We start from the raw sequence: 18,590 nt of genomic DNA, 5'->3' as shown, positions 1-18,590 counted from the left end.
TAATAGAAACAGCACCTTTAGCTTTAAAGAAAGAATGCCCACAAATTTCTCAGTGGTCATGCTACCAGTGGCTAGGCAGTCACAACGATTGCTGTGCATTCCATTCCTTGGTTGTTTCTGTAAACCAAAGCTGGGATGGGGGGCAGTAGTAGACTGGGAGACAAAAAAAGGCCTAGAAAAGGTCCAACCCTCCCCCACTCCACTCTCATGTACCATGATGTACCAGAACTCATTGGGCCAAGCAGCCATTGCATGACTGGAGGGGAAAGCGAAAGGTCAGTTGGCTGGTGGGTGGCAAGAAGAGAAAGAAGCAGGAAAAGAGGAGAGGATATGGGGTCTTCCAGGAGAGGAAAAGAAAAAAATAGGGGTATGCAGGAAAAAATTAGACTCCCCTGCAAGTTCTTTAGGTTAAGTACTTCTCTTTATATAAAATAAAAAAACAGAAAACAGTCTTTTTCTTAGCAATGCACTTCTAAATAGTTTCCCCCCCTCATTTTCTATGAAGGCCAATGAAGGACTTTTAGTTACATAATTTAAACTAAGGCCGTTTTCACACCTCTTACCGGCTCCGGTACGTCGCATAGAGCTCCTGCAAGGACAGCATCTTCCTGGCGCGATTTCGTGCGAGAACCGGGAAATCGTGCCAGGAAGATGCTGTCCTTGCGGGAGCTTTGTGCAATGTACCGGAGCCAGTAAGACGTGTTAAAACGGCCTGTAACTTCATAAAGTGACTCACCATTGCTTTTGGTATGTTAATTCCAGACTAATTGAAAAGTTTCCATCTGGTCAATTGAAAAGCTTGGGTTTATTGGCTTCTTGTGCATGAATGACCCAGCATGCACCCCTTCTGTTTTTAGTCCATTGCATAAATAAGTTTTGCAACTAATAATGGCATGCCCAAAGCTAGCCACAGCAAAGCAATAGGATGGGGAAACGTTTTCTCATGATTTTGTAGGAACTACTGCCTGCCCAGTGATTGCATGAATTGTCTTTCTGCATCAGTCTTCAAATAAATAGTGAAGTTAGTATTTTCTCATACCTGTGCCTTAAAACTGGGGGAAAGTTTATACTTATACATTGGGGGAATTGGGGGAAAGTTTACACTTATACATAATCCAAAGAGATTGCATTTATTGCAGTATGAAATTTATATTTATTATCTGAGCATTGCAGCCAGACAATACAGTTTTGTAAAGATTTTAGGGAAGGCCCATAGCTCAACGGTGCTTTGTGTGCAGTAAACGGGATCCCAAGTAGCAAGGCAGGAAGACCTCTCGGCTCGAGACTTTGGACAGCTGCTGGGTCTGTCTGACTCGGTAGAAGGCACCTTCATAAGTTCCTTCTTATAAGTTTTCAGTGATTTGCATTTCCCAGATTTTTTTCTTCTTATACTTTCCATAACAAACTCGCACAGTACAATAGACAGAATATTATGGATGAATGCATGCCCTGCTGTATGTGCCTTTTAAGTTGACCTTCAGTACCAAGCTTGCTGGTGAAAGTATTGGAAACGCGTTGCTCTTCTCCGGGAGGGGACAATTGCCCACAAGACTGCCGTAGGATATTCATCTGTGGCAGCTGGTGTCAGTGCTGGGGCACAGATCTTGGTCACAATGCAAAGTATCCCTGTGCAGATTTGGCCTTTTCCCCCATAGGAAGGAATAAGTGTCATTCACATTTATGGGAGAAAGTAGAGGACTGTATTTAGGCATATCATATGGCGGAAATCACAATCTCTCCCCGATATCCGCTTATGATCCCAGATTTCTGGCATGAGAACGAAGTTTTTGGCTTCTCTGAATGATATCTCCTGGTTACATCTTGTTCACTTTGTCCCAGTGAACTCAATGAATACCGGTGAGAGCTGAGCCATTCTTTGTGTGCACGGCCCCATCCCTTCAGTATGCTTGGAGTGTAATAGAAAACTGGGAGAGCGGTGGCATCTTGGATGCTCTGGTGGAAGGGGAGATAGAATGTTGGGACCTGGACATTATATGTTTTGTTTTAGTATACGTGTGTCGAAATGTATACATTATACACATATACCAAGAGAGGGAGGTTATTGTATCAATTTACTGTTAAATCTTTTTAATATGGTGGGGATATCCTGCTAGTTTGCTACCACAGCAGACATTTTCAGCTACAGAAACTCAAAGGGAAAATATGTAAAAACCTACACAAATGTATATGCCGCTAATGGCTGCCGTGTAGTAAAAATGAGACAGAGTAAGAACCACAAATATTTTGGAGATACATATAACAGCCAGTGGGGTAGCAATATGGTGATAACGAAGCATGGGCAATATAGAAAACAGCAAATACTCAGGGTCAATGTCATATCTGAAGCAGTAAGCAACAGGTTGGAAATGTAGAGGAAGACAAACAGTGAACAAATACAATGACTTCAGCTGTGCCACCTGCCATGGGGTGTGACCTTCCCCCTCTTTTCTCTTTCTTAAATGCAGCTATATCTCCATAGATGCAGCTCTGCAGATGCTGGAGGCTGATTCTTTCAACAATTTAAGCAAAGTCATCCATATGTAAGTATATGGAACTAAATCCTTTGAAAAATAATGTATTACATATGCAAATCTCTCATTTTTTAAAAAAATGTGTTTCATTTATTTAATTATTTGTGTCATTTATAGTCGACCTTTCTCACTGAAACTCAAGGTGAATTACATAGTGTGAGATTAGTACAGTCAGTATCAAGAACATTTCAATAAACAATGCCACAGGATGAATAAATGCAAGTTTAAAATGTATTTATTTTATTTATTTTCTATTTTTATTCCGCCCTCCCCACATTTCCAACAGTCTCAGGGCAGATTACAGATACATAAAGGTTAAAATATATAAAACAGTTATTAGCAACCATAAAAACATCCAAATGTACACAGTTTAAAATACATACATATATATATAAACAAAGACATAACATTAGCAAAAATTCAGTATAGAGCTGAAGAAATGCTAAAACAGAGCATAAGCAATTCTAGAACTGACATTAGACAGCATATAACTACCCAATAAGGTCATATTTAAAGCAACAAGTAGTACATAGGAGCACATACTTAAAGCAACAGATAGTACGTAAGGCAGCATAGTGGAGAAGTCTATGGTCACTAACTCATTAGTGAAGCATCTCTTTGAGACCACCTCCCTACAATATAGCCCTCCTATCTGAGTAAAAAGCCCTTTTGAGTAATTGAATTTTACATCACTTATGGAAAGCCAGGAGAGTGGGGGCTCTCCTAATCTCCTCAGGTAGGCCGTTCCATAGGGCATGGGCCACCACAGAGAATGCACGTGTACGGGCAATTGTTGATTTCACCCATATGCAGGGTGGCACCTGTAGGAGACCCTATTCAGATCAGTGAAGCTGTCATGGAGGGACATAGGCAGTCCCATAGGTATGCTGGACCAAAGACAAAGAGCTTTGTATGTGATCGCCAATACCTTGAACTGAGCATGGTAACTGATAGGTAGCCTATGGAGTGACTGCAGGATGGAAATGATATTCATGCTCCTGCTTGCTCCTGATTACAGCTGAGCTGCAGCATTTTCCACCAACTAGAGTCACCTGTATTACAATAGTCAAGTCTTGATGTTACCATAGCATGGATCCAGGTGGCCAAATAGGCCAAGTCAAGGTAGGAAGCCATCTTCTAGGCTAGAGTAAGGTTGTAGAAAGAAAGCATTTTTTGCAGCTGCCTGAACTTGTTCAAATGATTTGTAACTTTTTTCAGCCATTCTGGCTGCTGATACTTATTATTACTTATTTATATCCAGTTCTTCTCTTTTGGGGTCCAGAGCAACTTGTAACATCATTCTCCCCTCTTCCACTTTATTCTCATAGCAACAACTCTGTGAGCTAAGAGATTGTGATAGGCCCAGGGTCACCTGGCGACTCGGGAGTCGCTCCAACTGTTGTCCCAAGTCTTTGTCCACCACTGTGACCACTATGCAGTGCCGTTTCTCCTTCACTCTACTTTACTCTGGCCATCAAGTGAATTGATGAGACTGTCATGTTGTTGGGAGAATATGGTCAGGCCATATGGTGATACTGTATGTAAGCACTTACTGCTGTGTATTGGAGTCTTCTAGTTTCCATGATGCAGTAATTCAACATGAAAATCAAATGAATGCAGTCTTGTAATAACAATAACAACATTCAATTTATATACCACCCTTCAGATAACTTATTGCCACACTCAGAGTGGTTTACAAAGTGTGTTATTATCCTCATGACAATCACTCTGTGAGGTGAGTGGGTCTGAGAGAGCTCTAGAGAGCTGTGACTGACCCAAAGTCACCCAGCTGGCTTCAGGTGGAGGACTGGGGAATCAAATCTGGTTCTCCAGATTAGACTCCTGCCGCTCTTAACCACTACACCAAACTGGCTTGTACAAGGCAGTGGTCAGAGTAAGCTGCTTAAGTACAAGTACTGTAAATTCAAGTTGATAACGTAAATTGGCTTTTGTAAATCAGTTCTCGTGGACCACATTTTCTTATTATAAAGGTAAGTTTGTCAGACAATAAGCTTATATTGCTTCAGAACTATCATATTCACTGGTCATGCACAACAAGAACCATGCTCGTCTCTGGATTCCGCTTATTATTTATTATTGTTTCCATTTTTGTTGTATTTTCTGTGACCCATCCTTTGCTAAATGAAGTAATTTTTTCCTTTTATTGTTTATTGTATTTTAAATTATACAGTGAGGCTGCTGGACAATAAACTCAGGGCATTCAAATGAAGTATGTCACTCAATGAGTAATTAGTAGTGCAATCACAGGCATAGTTATGCTGTTCTAAGCCTGTTGATTTCAGTGGGTTTAGAAGCATGTAACTCTGTTTAGGATTTAGGATAGCGGTTAGCTTACCTGAGATATGAAAACTTAACCTTAATTGGGGAAAGGTTAAAAGGTTTTAACACTTCACACCAGTTAGCTTATTCCAATTATAACTTATTCTAATTATAATTATGAGGGAAAGGTGTTTAGAAATACGAGTGCTTTCCTGAATCCCCTTTAGACTTTTTCAGCTCATTACTGCTAGTTGGATGCTGCTAGCGTCTGTTTAATTATTCTCCTGGGTTCAAGTTTGGCTGGGGAATAATTGCATACTTCCTGCTGTGTATTTATGTTACATTATATTTTAGAAGTCTTACTTCTAAAATAGTATTTATTAGTAACAATCTTAAATTTCATTTAAATGACCTTCAGGGATGCTGGGATCAAGTCAAACAACAGAGGATGAGTCCGTTTTTATATCTTTTTATTTATTCCTAAAGTTTGTTTTTAATTTTATTTGTAAAGTATAGTCAGTGTGTGAACACAGAGGTAATGTGTTTTTAAAATACTTATTTTTTTCTTAACAAATCTGTGAGAGTTTTGTTCTCATAGAACAAGGAAAGAGTGAACTTTCCCTATGGGTATTATCTGTTTGTTTTTAGCTCTCTCTGACAATTATTTCCAAACTTTTTCTAATAAAACTTGAAGAGATCATTGCCGAATCCACACTTCCTTTTTGTTTCCACACCTTTTTCACAACCGCAGCGCTGTTCAAGCAGATACTCACATGCTTTCCCATTCCGCGTGTTCCCCACCATCACTGCGCCACAATTGCACCTCCTTTCCGTACCACGTGATAATGGCGGAAATGTTTTTGCCCGGCCCTTTTTTTAAAAAAAAAATGGGCTTTCATAGCACATTTGCACATTAAAGAAAGGTCAGTATACTGCAAAACCTACTTTAGTGAGCAGCGGTTTGCATGGGAAAAGAAACAGATGATGATCCCTTATCTTACCATCAATTACTTTCCACTCTCGGCTTTGAATGGAACCTGGTTCCCCCCATAAATATTCTGGCTTCTCCCTGGCTCTGCCTACATAAGAGTCGGAATATTGGTATAGCGCAAAATTAACTTTTTTTTTAAAAAGGGGGGGAAGTGACGTGCGCCGTTAACGCTGATGACGGAGGAGGGAACTGCCCACTATAACACTTTACTCAGTGGTGTGTGGAGAACTGATTGCACCACGAAGACGCACTGGGAGGGTGAATGTGATGATGCACAGCATGGTAGCGGAATGAACCCAGCTGCCATGACGGCACAAGATAAGCGGATGGTGAGTGCGTGTGGATTTGGCCCATGTCTGGGGCAGCTTGCCCTAGCTCTTTTCTCATTCCCAAAACTGAGAAAGGAAGTATGGGGTTAGGGGAGACAGAAAAACTTTGGAAAGGTCATATTGAGGCCATCTTCTGTTGTTTGCTCTCAGACTATGAGACCACTGGTGTCTCCACATCCTCCCAGGGGAGATTATATGGGATCCATTAGCTATATGAACTCCTCATAAAAGTCCTGAGTTGCATACATGCACAAAAACATTTGGCTTCTTTCTAGGACTGGCTGATTATCTAAATGATAAAACTTCAGGCCATCTACAAAGATTCCAGGCCACACAGTGCTCCTAAACAAACCCTCTTCAGTATATTTTATTGCTGTCTGTGTTAATTCATTTTATTCTACTTCCTCCTGACCTCCTTTTCATACGAAAACTTTTTGCTCAGTCTTCAGAACCAATTCCTATTCAGATTAGATAACATTTGTGTCTAGCTTCAAATGACTGTGATTTTATCATAAGGGCTACTAACCTTTTACAAGAGTAAGCAGAGAAAAGTTGTATTTTTTCTTTATTATATAATAAATCCAGTCAGAAAATAATGCCATCATACCAGTCCTTTTGACTATGGTAAGTTTATGTGTCATTTATTATTTGCTCACAGGCCTTAGGACTGTTGGGACCCCCTTGTATGTAATTATTTGTATTTCTTAGAACTGTGTGGCTTACATTTGTACGTGTGTTTATTTTATTTTGATGAGAATGAGAACAAACAAATATTAATGCTTTCCTGATTTTGTTTTTAATATTTGAACAGAGAAATTCGAAATGCTAGAAACCTAAGTTACATAGATCCTGATGCTTTTAAGAATCTCCCACAGCTAAAAAACCTGTAAGTACATGAACCAAAACTATCTGGTACTTCTTATCCCAGTAGAAGTTTTGCTCTACAATGGTGTTCTCCCCCCCTGCACCCCCCCGAGCCATTTCTATAGACACAATGGCCTGTGTAAGGGGTCAATACTCTTTTAGCATTAAAGAGCCAGACTATATCAAAATTCAGATCAAGGTATCAATGAAGAGCTCAGAAATAATATTTGAATAACTGACAATATACACATTAACATTACTGACAATTAACATGTTTAATAATCCATATCGTTTCTGCAGCCCAAACACTTGTTGTGAATCCATTATTAGAGAATATCACATATGAGGTCTCACAACAAATAACAAATATACACTGGAGTGGCTTGCATGTAGGGTTGCCAGTTCCAGGTTGGGAAATTCCTGGAGATTTGGGGGTGGAGCCTGGAGAGGGTGGGGTTTAGGGAGAGGAGGGAGCTCAGCAGGGTATAATGCCATAGAGTTCACCCTCCAAAGCAGCCATTTTCTCCAGGGGAACTGATCTCTATCACCTGGAGATTAGTTGTAATTCCAGGAGATCTCCAGCTACCACCTGGAGGCTGGCAACCCTACTTGCATGGGTGGTTTAGTGCGCTGGCATAAATCTGCACATGGTTGTAACTTGGATTACTGGCAGCTGGAGCCTGGGGAGTGTGGGGCTTGGGAAGGGGAAGGACCTCAGCTGGGCATGGCATGGAGTCCATCCTCCAAAGCAGCCATTTTATCCAGGGGAACTGAACTCTGGAGATCAGTTGTAATTCCAGGGTATATCCAGGCCCCACCTGGAGATTGGCAACCCTTCTCTAGAGCCATAGGTTGCAGACCACTATCTACTTTTTTGCTCTCTAAAGAAGAATGCAACTTGAGCGTTTTGTGAACAAGAAGGCTGCCATTAGTAGTCTTCTCAATGAAATACAATATATCTGTATAATATTGAATCAGCAATTATTCGATATATTGAATACCAAATTGAACTCTCCTAATGAGTACATAGGTGCACAACTTTTCTCTGTATGTTAGATTTTCAACTGGGTGACTTTCAATTTGTTTCTTTCCCCCCGCATATGATAGGAGTAGTCTGATATCAGCTAGGACACTTAAATCAGTTAAGCATCCTACACAGATCTTAAGATCATGTCCCCGCTACCTTACCCCCATTTTGTTTTGTTTGTTAACATCCAGCCTTATAAAGAGTGCTGGAGAACTCAAAGGTTTTCGTAATGTGCATTTTGGTTGTTCCTAAAAGGCATCATATGTGTGACGTTTGTTTTTAATTCTGTATTTCCGTTTTGTCATTTGTTTCAGTGTGATCTTGAATACAGGACTCAGGATTTTTCCTGAACTTACGAAAATCTACTCAATGGATGTGAATTTTTTACTGTAAGTATCTACCATGCCAAATATATCAGAAAATGAACAGATGTCAGAAGTATCATCTTCTGAGACAAACCCCCTGATTAATTTAGATCTGGCAACACAGAATCCTAAATTTCAGATGGGAAAGTTTTTTGGTTTTGTTTTTTTTAGTAATTTTTCTTTCCCATCCTAGTACATTTATTTATTTGCTTTTAAGAATTTCTATCTCATACAGTTCAGGAGGACTTACAAAGATAATTTAAAATAATAAAGAGTAAAACCTAATGTAAAACAATAATACAGCAACAACTTGAGCTCAGCAGAATAAATGTTTTATTTATTTTAATAATAGATTTATCAGAGTCACAAGTTGCCAGTGTATTGCCATTAATTAAATGCATTTAAATATACAAATATAAATTGTTTTATTTCCTGTATTCAAATTGTTAACTAGTCTCAGTATGAAGGCTAAGGATAAATGAAGAATACATTATTTTAATTGTATTTATTTACTTCATTTACATAGCTAGTTATAATAAAAATAAATTAAAAAATGATGAATACAAGTATTAAATCTCTTACACGCTGCTAAGAAAAGCTAGCCCAAACAGAATTAAAATACCTTAATTCTTCAAAAAGGACTCTAAAAATGGAAGGGACTCTAGCTCTTGATCTGCTTATTAAGAGAGAATGTAGTTCGGTAGTAAAGCATAGTTTTGCATGCAGAATGTTCCAGGTTCAATTTCCAATTAAAAGACCTGAGACCCTGGACAGTTGCTGCCAATTGAGGTAACATCTAGTGATATAAAATACATGATATGACACCATTGTGCTTTGAGGGATGTGAAAATTCTCAATATAATGATGTCTTAGTATCACTATATGCTGCAGAGAGAGAGGAGAAGGAGTGCCTGGTGGGTTTTGGCAGCAGTCCCCATTTGTCATAACTTCCAGTTCCAATCAGAGATTCACAGCAAGCATCCCTACATGTGCTGGACTTGTTAACCTCATGCCAGTTTTAAGAGAGGAGACTTAAGACAGGAGTTTCATTGCATTAGAGGCTGCTAAGGGCTTTGTGACCAAACCAGCACCTTGAATTGTTTCTAGAAAACAACAGAAAGCTAGCACGGGTGCCAAAGCACTAGTGTAGAATGCTCCTAGTTAACTTCCCCCATTAGGAAACAAAATACAATACTGTCTGTAGAACCAGTTGAAATCTCAAAACAGTCATCAAGGGCAGCCCAATGCACAGTAGATTACAGTAGTCCAAATGCACATAAATCTAAAAAGCATGTATATTTATGCTGATACATAATTTTAGAGATGCATTCGGATTTCAATCGTGTAACTGAATTTTATTGTTGAGTCTTTTTTTTCTTTTTCACAGTGAAATTGCTGATAATCCTCACATGACTTCAGTGCCTTCCAATGGATTCCGTGGGCTGTGTAATGAATCCCTTACATTGTATGTCAGTCTACCATACTTCTTAACATTTTTCTCACTGCTTCATTTGATTTCATGCATCCAAAAGCCATAGTTTAACCTAAATTGGCAATGGTAATGTAAGAAAATAAGGGACAAGGTGACAAAAATGTCAAAACAGCTGCTGTGCACTCATCTCAAGAAAATACCCTTGAGTACTTAAGTACAAAATAATGGTGATGGCTATCATCATTTTCATACCAGGGTTCAGATGCAAAAAAACCCATCAATGAGATAACATTGTAATTCAGGGTTCCTTAAACATGTATCACTGACTTTGGTGATAGATCAAGACGGGTAACCGTGTTAGTCTGCGTGTAGCAGTAGAAACAAGGAAGAGTCCAGTAGCACCTATAAGACTAACAAAAATGTAGTGAGTCACAGCTCATACCCTAACACAAGTTTTGTTAGACTTACAGGTGCTACTGGACTCTTTATGAAAGTCAAGGGAAGGGGGGGGGGAAGGGAAAGGATGTAGTGCACCGGTCAGTCTGGCATTGCCAGAATCAGTTGGGGGGCAAGTGATTTTCCTTGCAGGGAAGAGGTACAACTTTCCACTGGCCCTTGGAGTTTTGAGTGGGAGCAGAAGCCAGAGTGATCCATATTTATTTGTATTTATTTAAGTGCATTTTTTATTCCACCATTCCTTCAGGTGTGGTTTACATCAGTAGTTTTTTGATGGGTAGTGGATTCAGTGGGCTTCTTTACTCAACAAGTAACAATTTGAGGAATTCACTGCCAGTGGATGTAAGTAGATGCAGAGGAGTTAGCCGTGTTAGTCTGTGGTAGCAAAATCAAAAAGTCCAGTAGCACCTTTAAGACTAACCAATTTTATTGTAGCATAAGCTTTCGAGAATCAAGTTCTCTTCGTCAGATGCCTGATACAGAGACTGGTCAAATACAGAAGAGGAGGAGAGAGAAGAGGCAATTAGGGGGAGGAAGGGGGAGGGAGCAATCAAAACATTCCTTTGCTAGTATATGTAAACATCTCCTTTTAGTGTGTGTATCAGTTGGCTTCAAAGGAGTTTGCCCTGTTAGTTTGTAGCAGCCAAACAGCTAGACCATCCAATTCCAATGCAGTATGGGCCTTCGATAACCACAGCTCTCCCTGCCAGATGCATCTGACAAAGAGATCTGTGGTTCCCGAAAGCCCACGCCAGGTGCCACTGAGCTCCCCCAGACCCCACCTCTGTAAAGGAAATCTGTTACCTGTGGTAATGTGATAACCATTCATAGTCACTATTCAGTCCCAGCTTGACAGATGTAAGGATGTAAGGATAGCTTTAAAAGGAGATTCATAGTTAGGGTTACCTTTGGCAGGCAAACTCTTGACAATTTGTGCTTCTGCCTGCTGATTGGCAGCAGGAGGCAGGCTGGCAAAAGGGGTGCGAACACGCCTGCATCCCTAGCAGATGACATAATTTCTGGTGCAACCCGGAAGCAACGGCATCGCACCAGGGCTGATGCTCTAAAGCTTTGCCCAAAATGCAGTGTTTTGGTCTCCACTGACCCACGAGTGCCATTCCCTTTTAGGTCCTCTGGTGGTTGTCCCAGGTTTACACCCAGCTGTGCACTGCTCTTCTGAGGCTATCTGACTCCCAGAGGGCTTGCTTGCTTCTCTCTCAGTATCCACCTACACTGCCACCAGCTGGCCAATTAGAGTATTTCCCACTAAGAGGTTCAGCACAGCAGCACTCCTAGCACTCCATCTGCATTGTTGTTTATAGGCTCCACCTAGAGTCCACATCTCCTGCTTTTGCTCTAACTCGACTTTGCAGGGACAGCTTATAGCACTCGCACACTCTAACAATCTATTAACCAACCACCTACATTCCCCTGGGGAATGTAGCAACATTTAGCAACATTTTCAAGTGGGGCTTGTCGGGATTATGGAGAACAAACTTCCAACATTCAAAATAAAAAGACATGTAATACAAAGAAAACGTCCACACTCACATATCCTGCACAGCAATGGATTGAGCATGGTTATGGAGGAAAGCTGCCCCTTCAATAAATGTATGGAGTAATCCTCTGCCCCTTAACTAAACATATCCCGACAGTTATTATTCTAGGGGAGGCTCCTTGTTCTGAAAGTTAAGGCATTCTGTCAGTCTTTGAGTCAGTCTGGGCTGCTGGCTCTTTGTTAACTCACTGTGGTAATGGTGGGCATCAGGATGGAAGCTGAAGTGTGAGAGCTCCTTCCTCTTATCCCCAGAATCAGCTTTCCAAAAGCTTTCCAGAATCAGCTTTCCACAAAATAGACCTTGTGTCCAAAGAATGTATTACTTCTCTCTTCCCACTCCTTGGATGGGGGGGGGGGAGTCCTTCTCTTCCAGTCCTTCCTAGCCTCCCCAAGTCTGTCACTTCCCACATATCGCATTCCTGCCAGGGTGTGAGTTGACCTTTTGATTGATCTATGCTGGCTAGAAGTTTTTGTATAAGCAAGCCTTGGGTACTGGGTGCTTGAGAGAGCCATTAATGAGAATGGGGTGCTTGAGAGTAACTACTTTCCATCCTGTTTCCTGTCTATGTACCAACTTAATATTTGGTCATGCAGCAGAACATACTCTGGCCAAAGAGGAAATTGTCTGCATGACAGGTAGGGTGCTCTGGGACTTGCCCAGTCAAGTCCTAGAACCAGTGGGAGCAGCCTTGTCTGCTTCGGAGCTGAATGAGTCAGGATGAAAGGGGCTGGAGGGCTCCTTGGAAGGGATTCCCTTCCACAACAAAACCCCATGTGGCTCTGCTCCTTCCGCAACAAGGGGACACAGGAATTGCAGAGAAAAAGGGGTTAAATCAGGATGGGTAGCCGTGTTAGTCTGTCTGTAGCAATAGAAAAGAGCAAGAGTCCAGTAGCACCTATAAAACTAACAAAGTTTGTGGTAGGGTATGAGCTTTTGTGAGCCACACTCACTTCTTCATATACCAGAGAAAAGGGGGACAGTAGTAAAAATTTCTTCTGCAAACTTACTGTCTTCATCAGAGGCTTGGATCCCGCACATAAGATCTAAACAAGATATACCTATATCAGATCAGCCGCTAACTTACTTTTGTTTATTTTACAGAAAACTCTACAATAATGGCTTCACAAAGATACCAGCCCATGCGTTCAATGGGACAAAGCTGGATTCTGTGTAAGTAAGCTGATTAGAAACATATTTGTAATCTTGAGTGGAACAGCACCTTGTAGCTCTATGGTAAAGCATATTAGAAGATGTGGAAGTAGAAAAGAATCAGTAACTTGCAATGCTGATGTTGCGGATCTCAAGGCTCTGGGTGAAGGCTTCACTCCCTCTACATTTTTGAATGGCAGTATGCCCTGGTGGGCTCCTGTAGTTGCAAAAGTGTCCATAGGGTTGCCAGCAGCCTGGAGAAAAAATGTCATGTACCATAAATAGAGGCTGAATTGGATGTTATTTACCAGGTGATGTTAGTCACCTCCAAAAGCTTCAGTTGCCCATTTCCGTATCTAATGACCGTTAGTAATACATCTTCATTCCCAAAACGAATTGGGAATTTTGTGATAACATGTAAATATTGTGATAACATGTAAATAAACCTTGAGGGGGAGCTTAATAAATTCCTTCAGATGCTTGCCATGGAAAAGACAAGAAATAATGGGCTGAAAAAATCTTTGGCTAGGCACTGGAAAGCGCTTTCTAATTGTAAGTAATGGTGGATCAGGGGAAGAATTTTCTATGGTTGTGTAGCACTGGAATTCTCCAAGAATAACTCAAGACACACATGTACTTAGGTTGGTGTTGTATGGAATCAAAATTGACTGAAGGACATATTCCATATTGATATACAGTTTAAAACACACAAGAAGTGAAGGCACACAATAATAATACATAATAATAATATTAGATTTACATACCGCTCTTCAGGACAACTTAATGCCCACTCAGAGTGGTTTACAAAGTATGTTATTATTATCCCCGCAACAATAATCACCTTGTGAGGTGGATGGGGCTGAGAGAGCTCCTAGACACTGTGACTGACCCAAAGTCACCCAGCTGGCTTCAAGTGGAGGAGTGGGGAATCAAACCTGGTTCTCCAGATTAGAGTCTCGTCACTCTTAACCACTACACCAAACTGGCTCCAAACATCACTGATGGCTTGGATCCACTGGAGTATTTCCAAAGATGGAAAGATTTCCTTCTGTGAACCACAGCTTTCTTGCCTCCCCCTCATCCTATAGTCTAAAATACCCCCTCCTTTTGAGGGTGGGCTGCTGCAGGGCAGGGGAGGCAAGAAATTCATGCTCTGCTGGCATAAATCTTCTGTCCATGAAAATGCTCCAGTGGATCCAAGCCAGTATCTAGATGGAAAGAAAGGGAATTAATGAAAATGTATTCCAATAACAGTATAAATGTAGTCAAATAAGATGGACTTCAAACGTCCGACTGAGGAGTAACGAAGTTCCTACATGTCGAAAGGATAAAATCTGCTTCAGGATTGGTGGGCTCCATTATTATACTTCAAAAGAACTCCAGTGCCCTCTGACAGGATTGCCAGTCAATGCCATATTTCAGTATGTGCCTTCTTTGTAAAAACTCTGGTCCCAACAGGCAAAACACCTCCTATCTCAATATTTATTGTTTGTACAATGTTTTTAACTATAATGTTATGGTTTTTTCTGAGCCTTCTAGTGGAAGATACTTATATAGCAATATTACATTTCATATTTGTTTCTGAATTAGGCTGCAGTTGTATAATGCCATAAAGGTATACATGTACGCACGAACAGCAGGATTTGTAGCACCTTAGAGACCAACAAGATTTTCAGTTGAAGCGCTCTTCTTCAGAAAGATATACATGAGCGTACTGTGACACTTTCTGCTAAAACAGACCACATACAGGATTCACACAAGGCCTTCTAAATACTTCTGCAGTTATGGAATTAAATGGCTTAGAATTTTATTTCATACTCTTTAAAACAAAACTGCCACACCTCATCTGCACATCTGACTTTTTGTTTGCCATGAGTTAGCTGTGTTTTCAAAAAGGAACTGATGTTTGTATACGTTTGTTCTTTTCCGGCTCCTGTAGAAACACAGTATCATCTTCTTTAACAGAAGTTCAATACCGTTCAGGCCCTTGTCATCCTTGTGGTTTTCAACCTGAGCAGGTTGCCTGCTGTCTTTCCCTAGCTAATGTGTTATACCACACACTCTCGCTGATTGTACCCTAGCTCATAGCAAATTATACCAGATAAATAAGCTATGAAATTCTGCTTGCTTATCTAATCCACTCCTTTCTCTGCTGAAAGAGAAATTCATCATCTCAAAATATAAATCACACTGTAACGATGCGCTCTTCATGTGCATGCCCACGCATAAAAATACAGTTCTGAATTTGCTAAAGCAAGATTACACTTGGAGGGGCCGTAACACAGCTTGGGTAAGTGTATCAAAGACGCAAATACGTGAAGCTGCCTTATTCAAAGTCAGAACATTGGCCTATGTCACTATTGTCCACTCTGACTTGCAGTTGTTGTTCAGGGTCTCAGGTGGAGATCTTTCACATCACATCACCCGTTCCCTTTTAACTGGAGATGCTGGGGGTTGAACTTGATGCTTCTGCATGTGCCAACCAGATGCTCTACCACTGAACCACAGCCTCTCCGTGTATAAAAAAGCACCTCGGAGTTCTTCTGTTTCAAGGATAGAAACCAGCAAAAGTTAAGCCCAGTTCAGACAACACTTTATGAAGAATGAAGGTGTGGAAGACAATTTGATTTGTGCCCACCGACCCTGCCCCAAACTCCATACATTAATTCTATGTTGATAATTGTTCTGAACAAGATTATTGTCGTTCCTAAATGCCATTGAAATAAAAGCTTCATTTAGTCGTGATGAAGTTTTACTAAACTAAGTTGAATCTGCCAACACAAACAAAAGCCGTCATAGATCAAGATGGGTAGCCATGTTAGTCTGTCTGTAGCAGTAGAAAAGAGCAAGAGTCCAGTAGCATATATAAAACTAACAAAATTTGTGGTAGGGTATGAGATTTTGAGAGTCACAGCTTACTTCTTCAGAAGGCATCATGTTGGGTTTTTTCTAAGGATGAAACTCTTATTTTTAAAAAATAAAACAATTCCCACTTGAAACAGTGGATATATACAACATAAAGTGTCATCCTATGAAGAATTACATCTTTCTAAGCCTGATTTCAGTGGACATATAACAATAACAACAACATTTGATTTATATACTGCCCTTCAGGACAACTTAACATGCACTCAGAGTAGTTTACAAAATATGCTATTATCCCCACAACAATTGCCCTGTGAGGTGGGTGGGGCTGAGAGAGCTCCAAGAAGCTGTGACTGATCCAAGGTCACCCAGCTGTCTTCAAGTGGAGGAGTGGGAAGTCAAACCCTATTCTCCAAATTAGAGTCCCACCACTCCTAACCACTACACCAAACTGGCCCTTGGATTGCAATGTTAGGAACTTACAATATTATCTAAAGATGAGCATTTAAAACTTGAGCCCCATAAGCTGCTGTCATTTTGTCACTTTATTATACATTCCCATAAAAAGATTTGTGAGTGACACCTGCTTGGAATGGAAACACTTAACAGATGATTGACTCTAAAAAGACCATATAGGATTACACCCTGTCCTTCTTTTCAGAAAAACAAACTGTGTTGGGCACTTGATACTTCAGTCAAACACACAAATTACAGTACTACCATAATTTTTAATTTTTAATTATTTTTGTGGGGAGAGAGTAAATGACAGTCCCAGCCAACAGCTACAGTATGTGCCTTTCAAGTTCCTTGATTTGCTAGAAATGTTTTAAAAATAAGGCCATGCCATGTAATTCCAGGGTGAATTTCGATGAGCTTTCTTGACTTGGAGACACCCAACTAAAACAAACTTTTAAAATTGTTTCTAGTAAGAGGTTCTAAGATAATTAAGCTTTTCCCTGACAGCAAAATTTATTTTTAAAGGTGTAATGCAAGCAGCTCAGTTTGCTTGGCTCTTGCTTAGTTTCCAGTGCTTTAAAGTGCAGTGGAAAAAAAGATTGAGAAGGGGTCTGACAGGACAGCAGAAAGCATTGCTCACTTTGTAAGGGAGATGTTTTCACTGACATACTATTCCAAAAGTTTCCCTTGATTCTGCACTGTGCCCTTCTCTACTCCATGTCAGATGTCAGTACTCTGTATTTGTGCATTTTGTTCTTAAACGTGTCATCACCCCTCTTTAGGATGGCCAACTCTAGGTAGGGAAATTCCTGAAGATTTGGGGGTACAGCCAGGAAAGGGCAAGGTTTAAGGAGGGGAGGGGGCCTCAGCAGAGTATAATGCCATGGGGTTCACCCTTCAAAGTTGCAGTTTTCTCCAGGGAAACTGTAGTCTGGAGATCAGTTGTAATTCCAGGAGAACTCCAGGCCCCTCCTGGAGGTTGGAAACCCTATGCCTCTTCCATGTGAGAAACTCTTAAATCATCTCATGACACCCCATTTTCTAGTCTCAGTCAATATTGTTCTCTTCTCTTGCATTTTTTCATCAGCACCTTGGTTCCACCTTGGTTGGGTGGAAATGTTTAAAATAAATAGTCAGGATCTTTTTAAAATAAAAGGTTTTGCTGCAACTTAAAAGACTGACTAGAATGTATGGCTGGAACACACACACACCCCTCCACATTTCAACTTGTGAAAGGGGGAATAATTTTCACTGATTTCCCCTTCTGCAGCAGCCTTTTAGTTTTTTCCCAAACAAGTTTGGTGTAGCGGTTAAGAACGTGGGACTCTAATCTGGAGAACCGGGTTTGATTCCCCACTCCTCCGCTTGAAGCCAGCTGGGTGACCTTGGGTCAGTCACAGCTTCTCGGAGCTCTCTCAGCCCCACCCACCTCACAGGTGACTGTTGTGGGGATAATAACAACAGCTGTGAGTGTGTTGTACTAAAGGGCAGTATATAAATCAAATGTTATTATGTTATTATTCCCCCACTAGCAGCATTTCAGGGGGCATTGTGGAGGGAGGAATCATGATTACTTGGTCAGAAACCCTATTCATGGAATTTTTAGGCAGAATCCAAATCTTATTGTGGTATGAGCTTTCCTGGGTTAGATCCCACTTCATCATATGCACCTGGAGAAATGAGATCTGAATAAGCATTGTTGTTTGGGCTGCAACTGACTAATACTGCTACCCATCTGAAATTTGTCTTTATGGAAGGACCCTTGTAGTTGTTATCATAACATATATTGTATTACCAAAATGCATTCTAATTTCTGCTGCTTGCTTATCAACTCTGCCTTTCTATGTCTTCCAGCTTCTTAATACTTTGTCTTGACTCCAGGTTTTGTTCTGGTTTTAGGACAACTTCTTTTGTTGTCTTAATCTTCCCAGATGATGATGATGATCATGATCATGATCCACTTTCATTTTGGCATAACATTTCAGCTCTGATCCAGTAAAGCTGACCATGTTTCTGTCTTGCCTGTAGCTTATATTTTTCAGCTTCTGATTCAGTAGCTCCAACCTGAGAATAGCTCTAAAGTTTGGTCTTAAACTGGCTTGTGATTCTGATTTGGACCCTGATTCTGCTACTGCAATGTGATGGTTCCTTATGTTTGTGTACCAGATGATAAGAAATTGAATAGAAAAAGATAGATGGATTGCAAATTCCAACTACAACAGATTAAACAGTTTCTAGACTGTTTATTCTGGAAATGCCACTTCTAGAGCCGAAAGAATTTTGGAT

The 18,590-nt window shown here is 40.5% G+C and overlaps 1 protein-coding gene across 1 annotated transcript in view; it reads left to right on the top strand.

The window, feature by feature from the left end:
• The window catches only part of TSHR (thyroid stimulating hormone receptor), a 91,100-nt gene that overhangs the window by 46,084 nt on the left and 26,426 nt on the right, over positions 1 to 18,590 (top strand). Inside the window, exons 3-7 of the mRNA XM_054971917.1 lie at positions 2,466 to 2,540; positions 6,943 to 7,017; positions 8,337 to 8,411; positions 9,775 to 9,852; positions 12,936 to 13,004. Coding sequence (XP_054827892.1) covers positions 2,466 to 2,540; positions 6,943 to 7,017; positions 8,337 to 8,411; positions 9,775 to 9,852; positions 12,936 to 13,004 — 372 coding nt within the window. The remainder of the gene's footprint in view (positions 1 to 2,465; positions 2,541 to 6,942; positions 7,018 to 8,336; positions 8,412 to 9,774; positions 9,853 to 12,935; positions 13,005 to 18,590) is intronic.

The sequence above is a fragment of the Eublepharis macularius genome, chromosome 2 (genome assembly GCF_028583425.1).
Source record: "Eublepharis macularius isolate TG4126 chromosome 2, MPM_Emac_v1.0, whole genome shotgun sequence".
Classification (NCBI taxonomy): Eukaryota; Metazoa; Chordata; class Lepidosauria; order Squamata; family Eublepharidae; genus Eublepharis; species Eublepharis macularius.
Note: the sequence above shows the minus strand (reverse complement) of the source record. Positions and strands in the feature narration are given on the sequence as shown.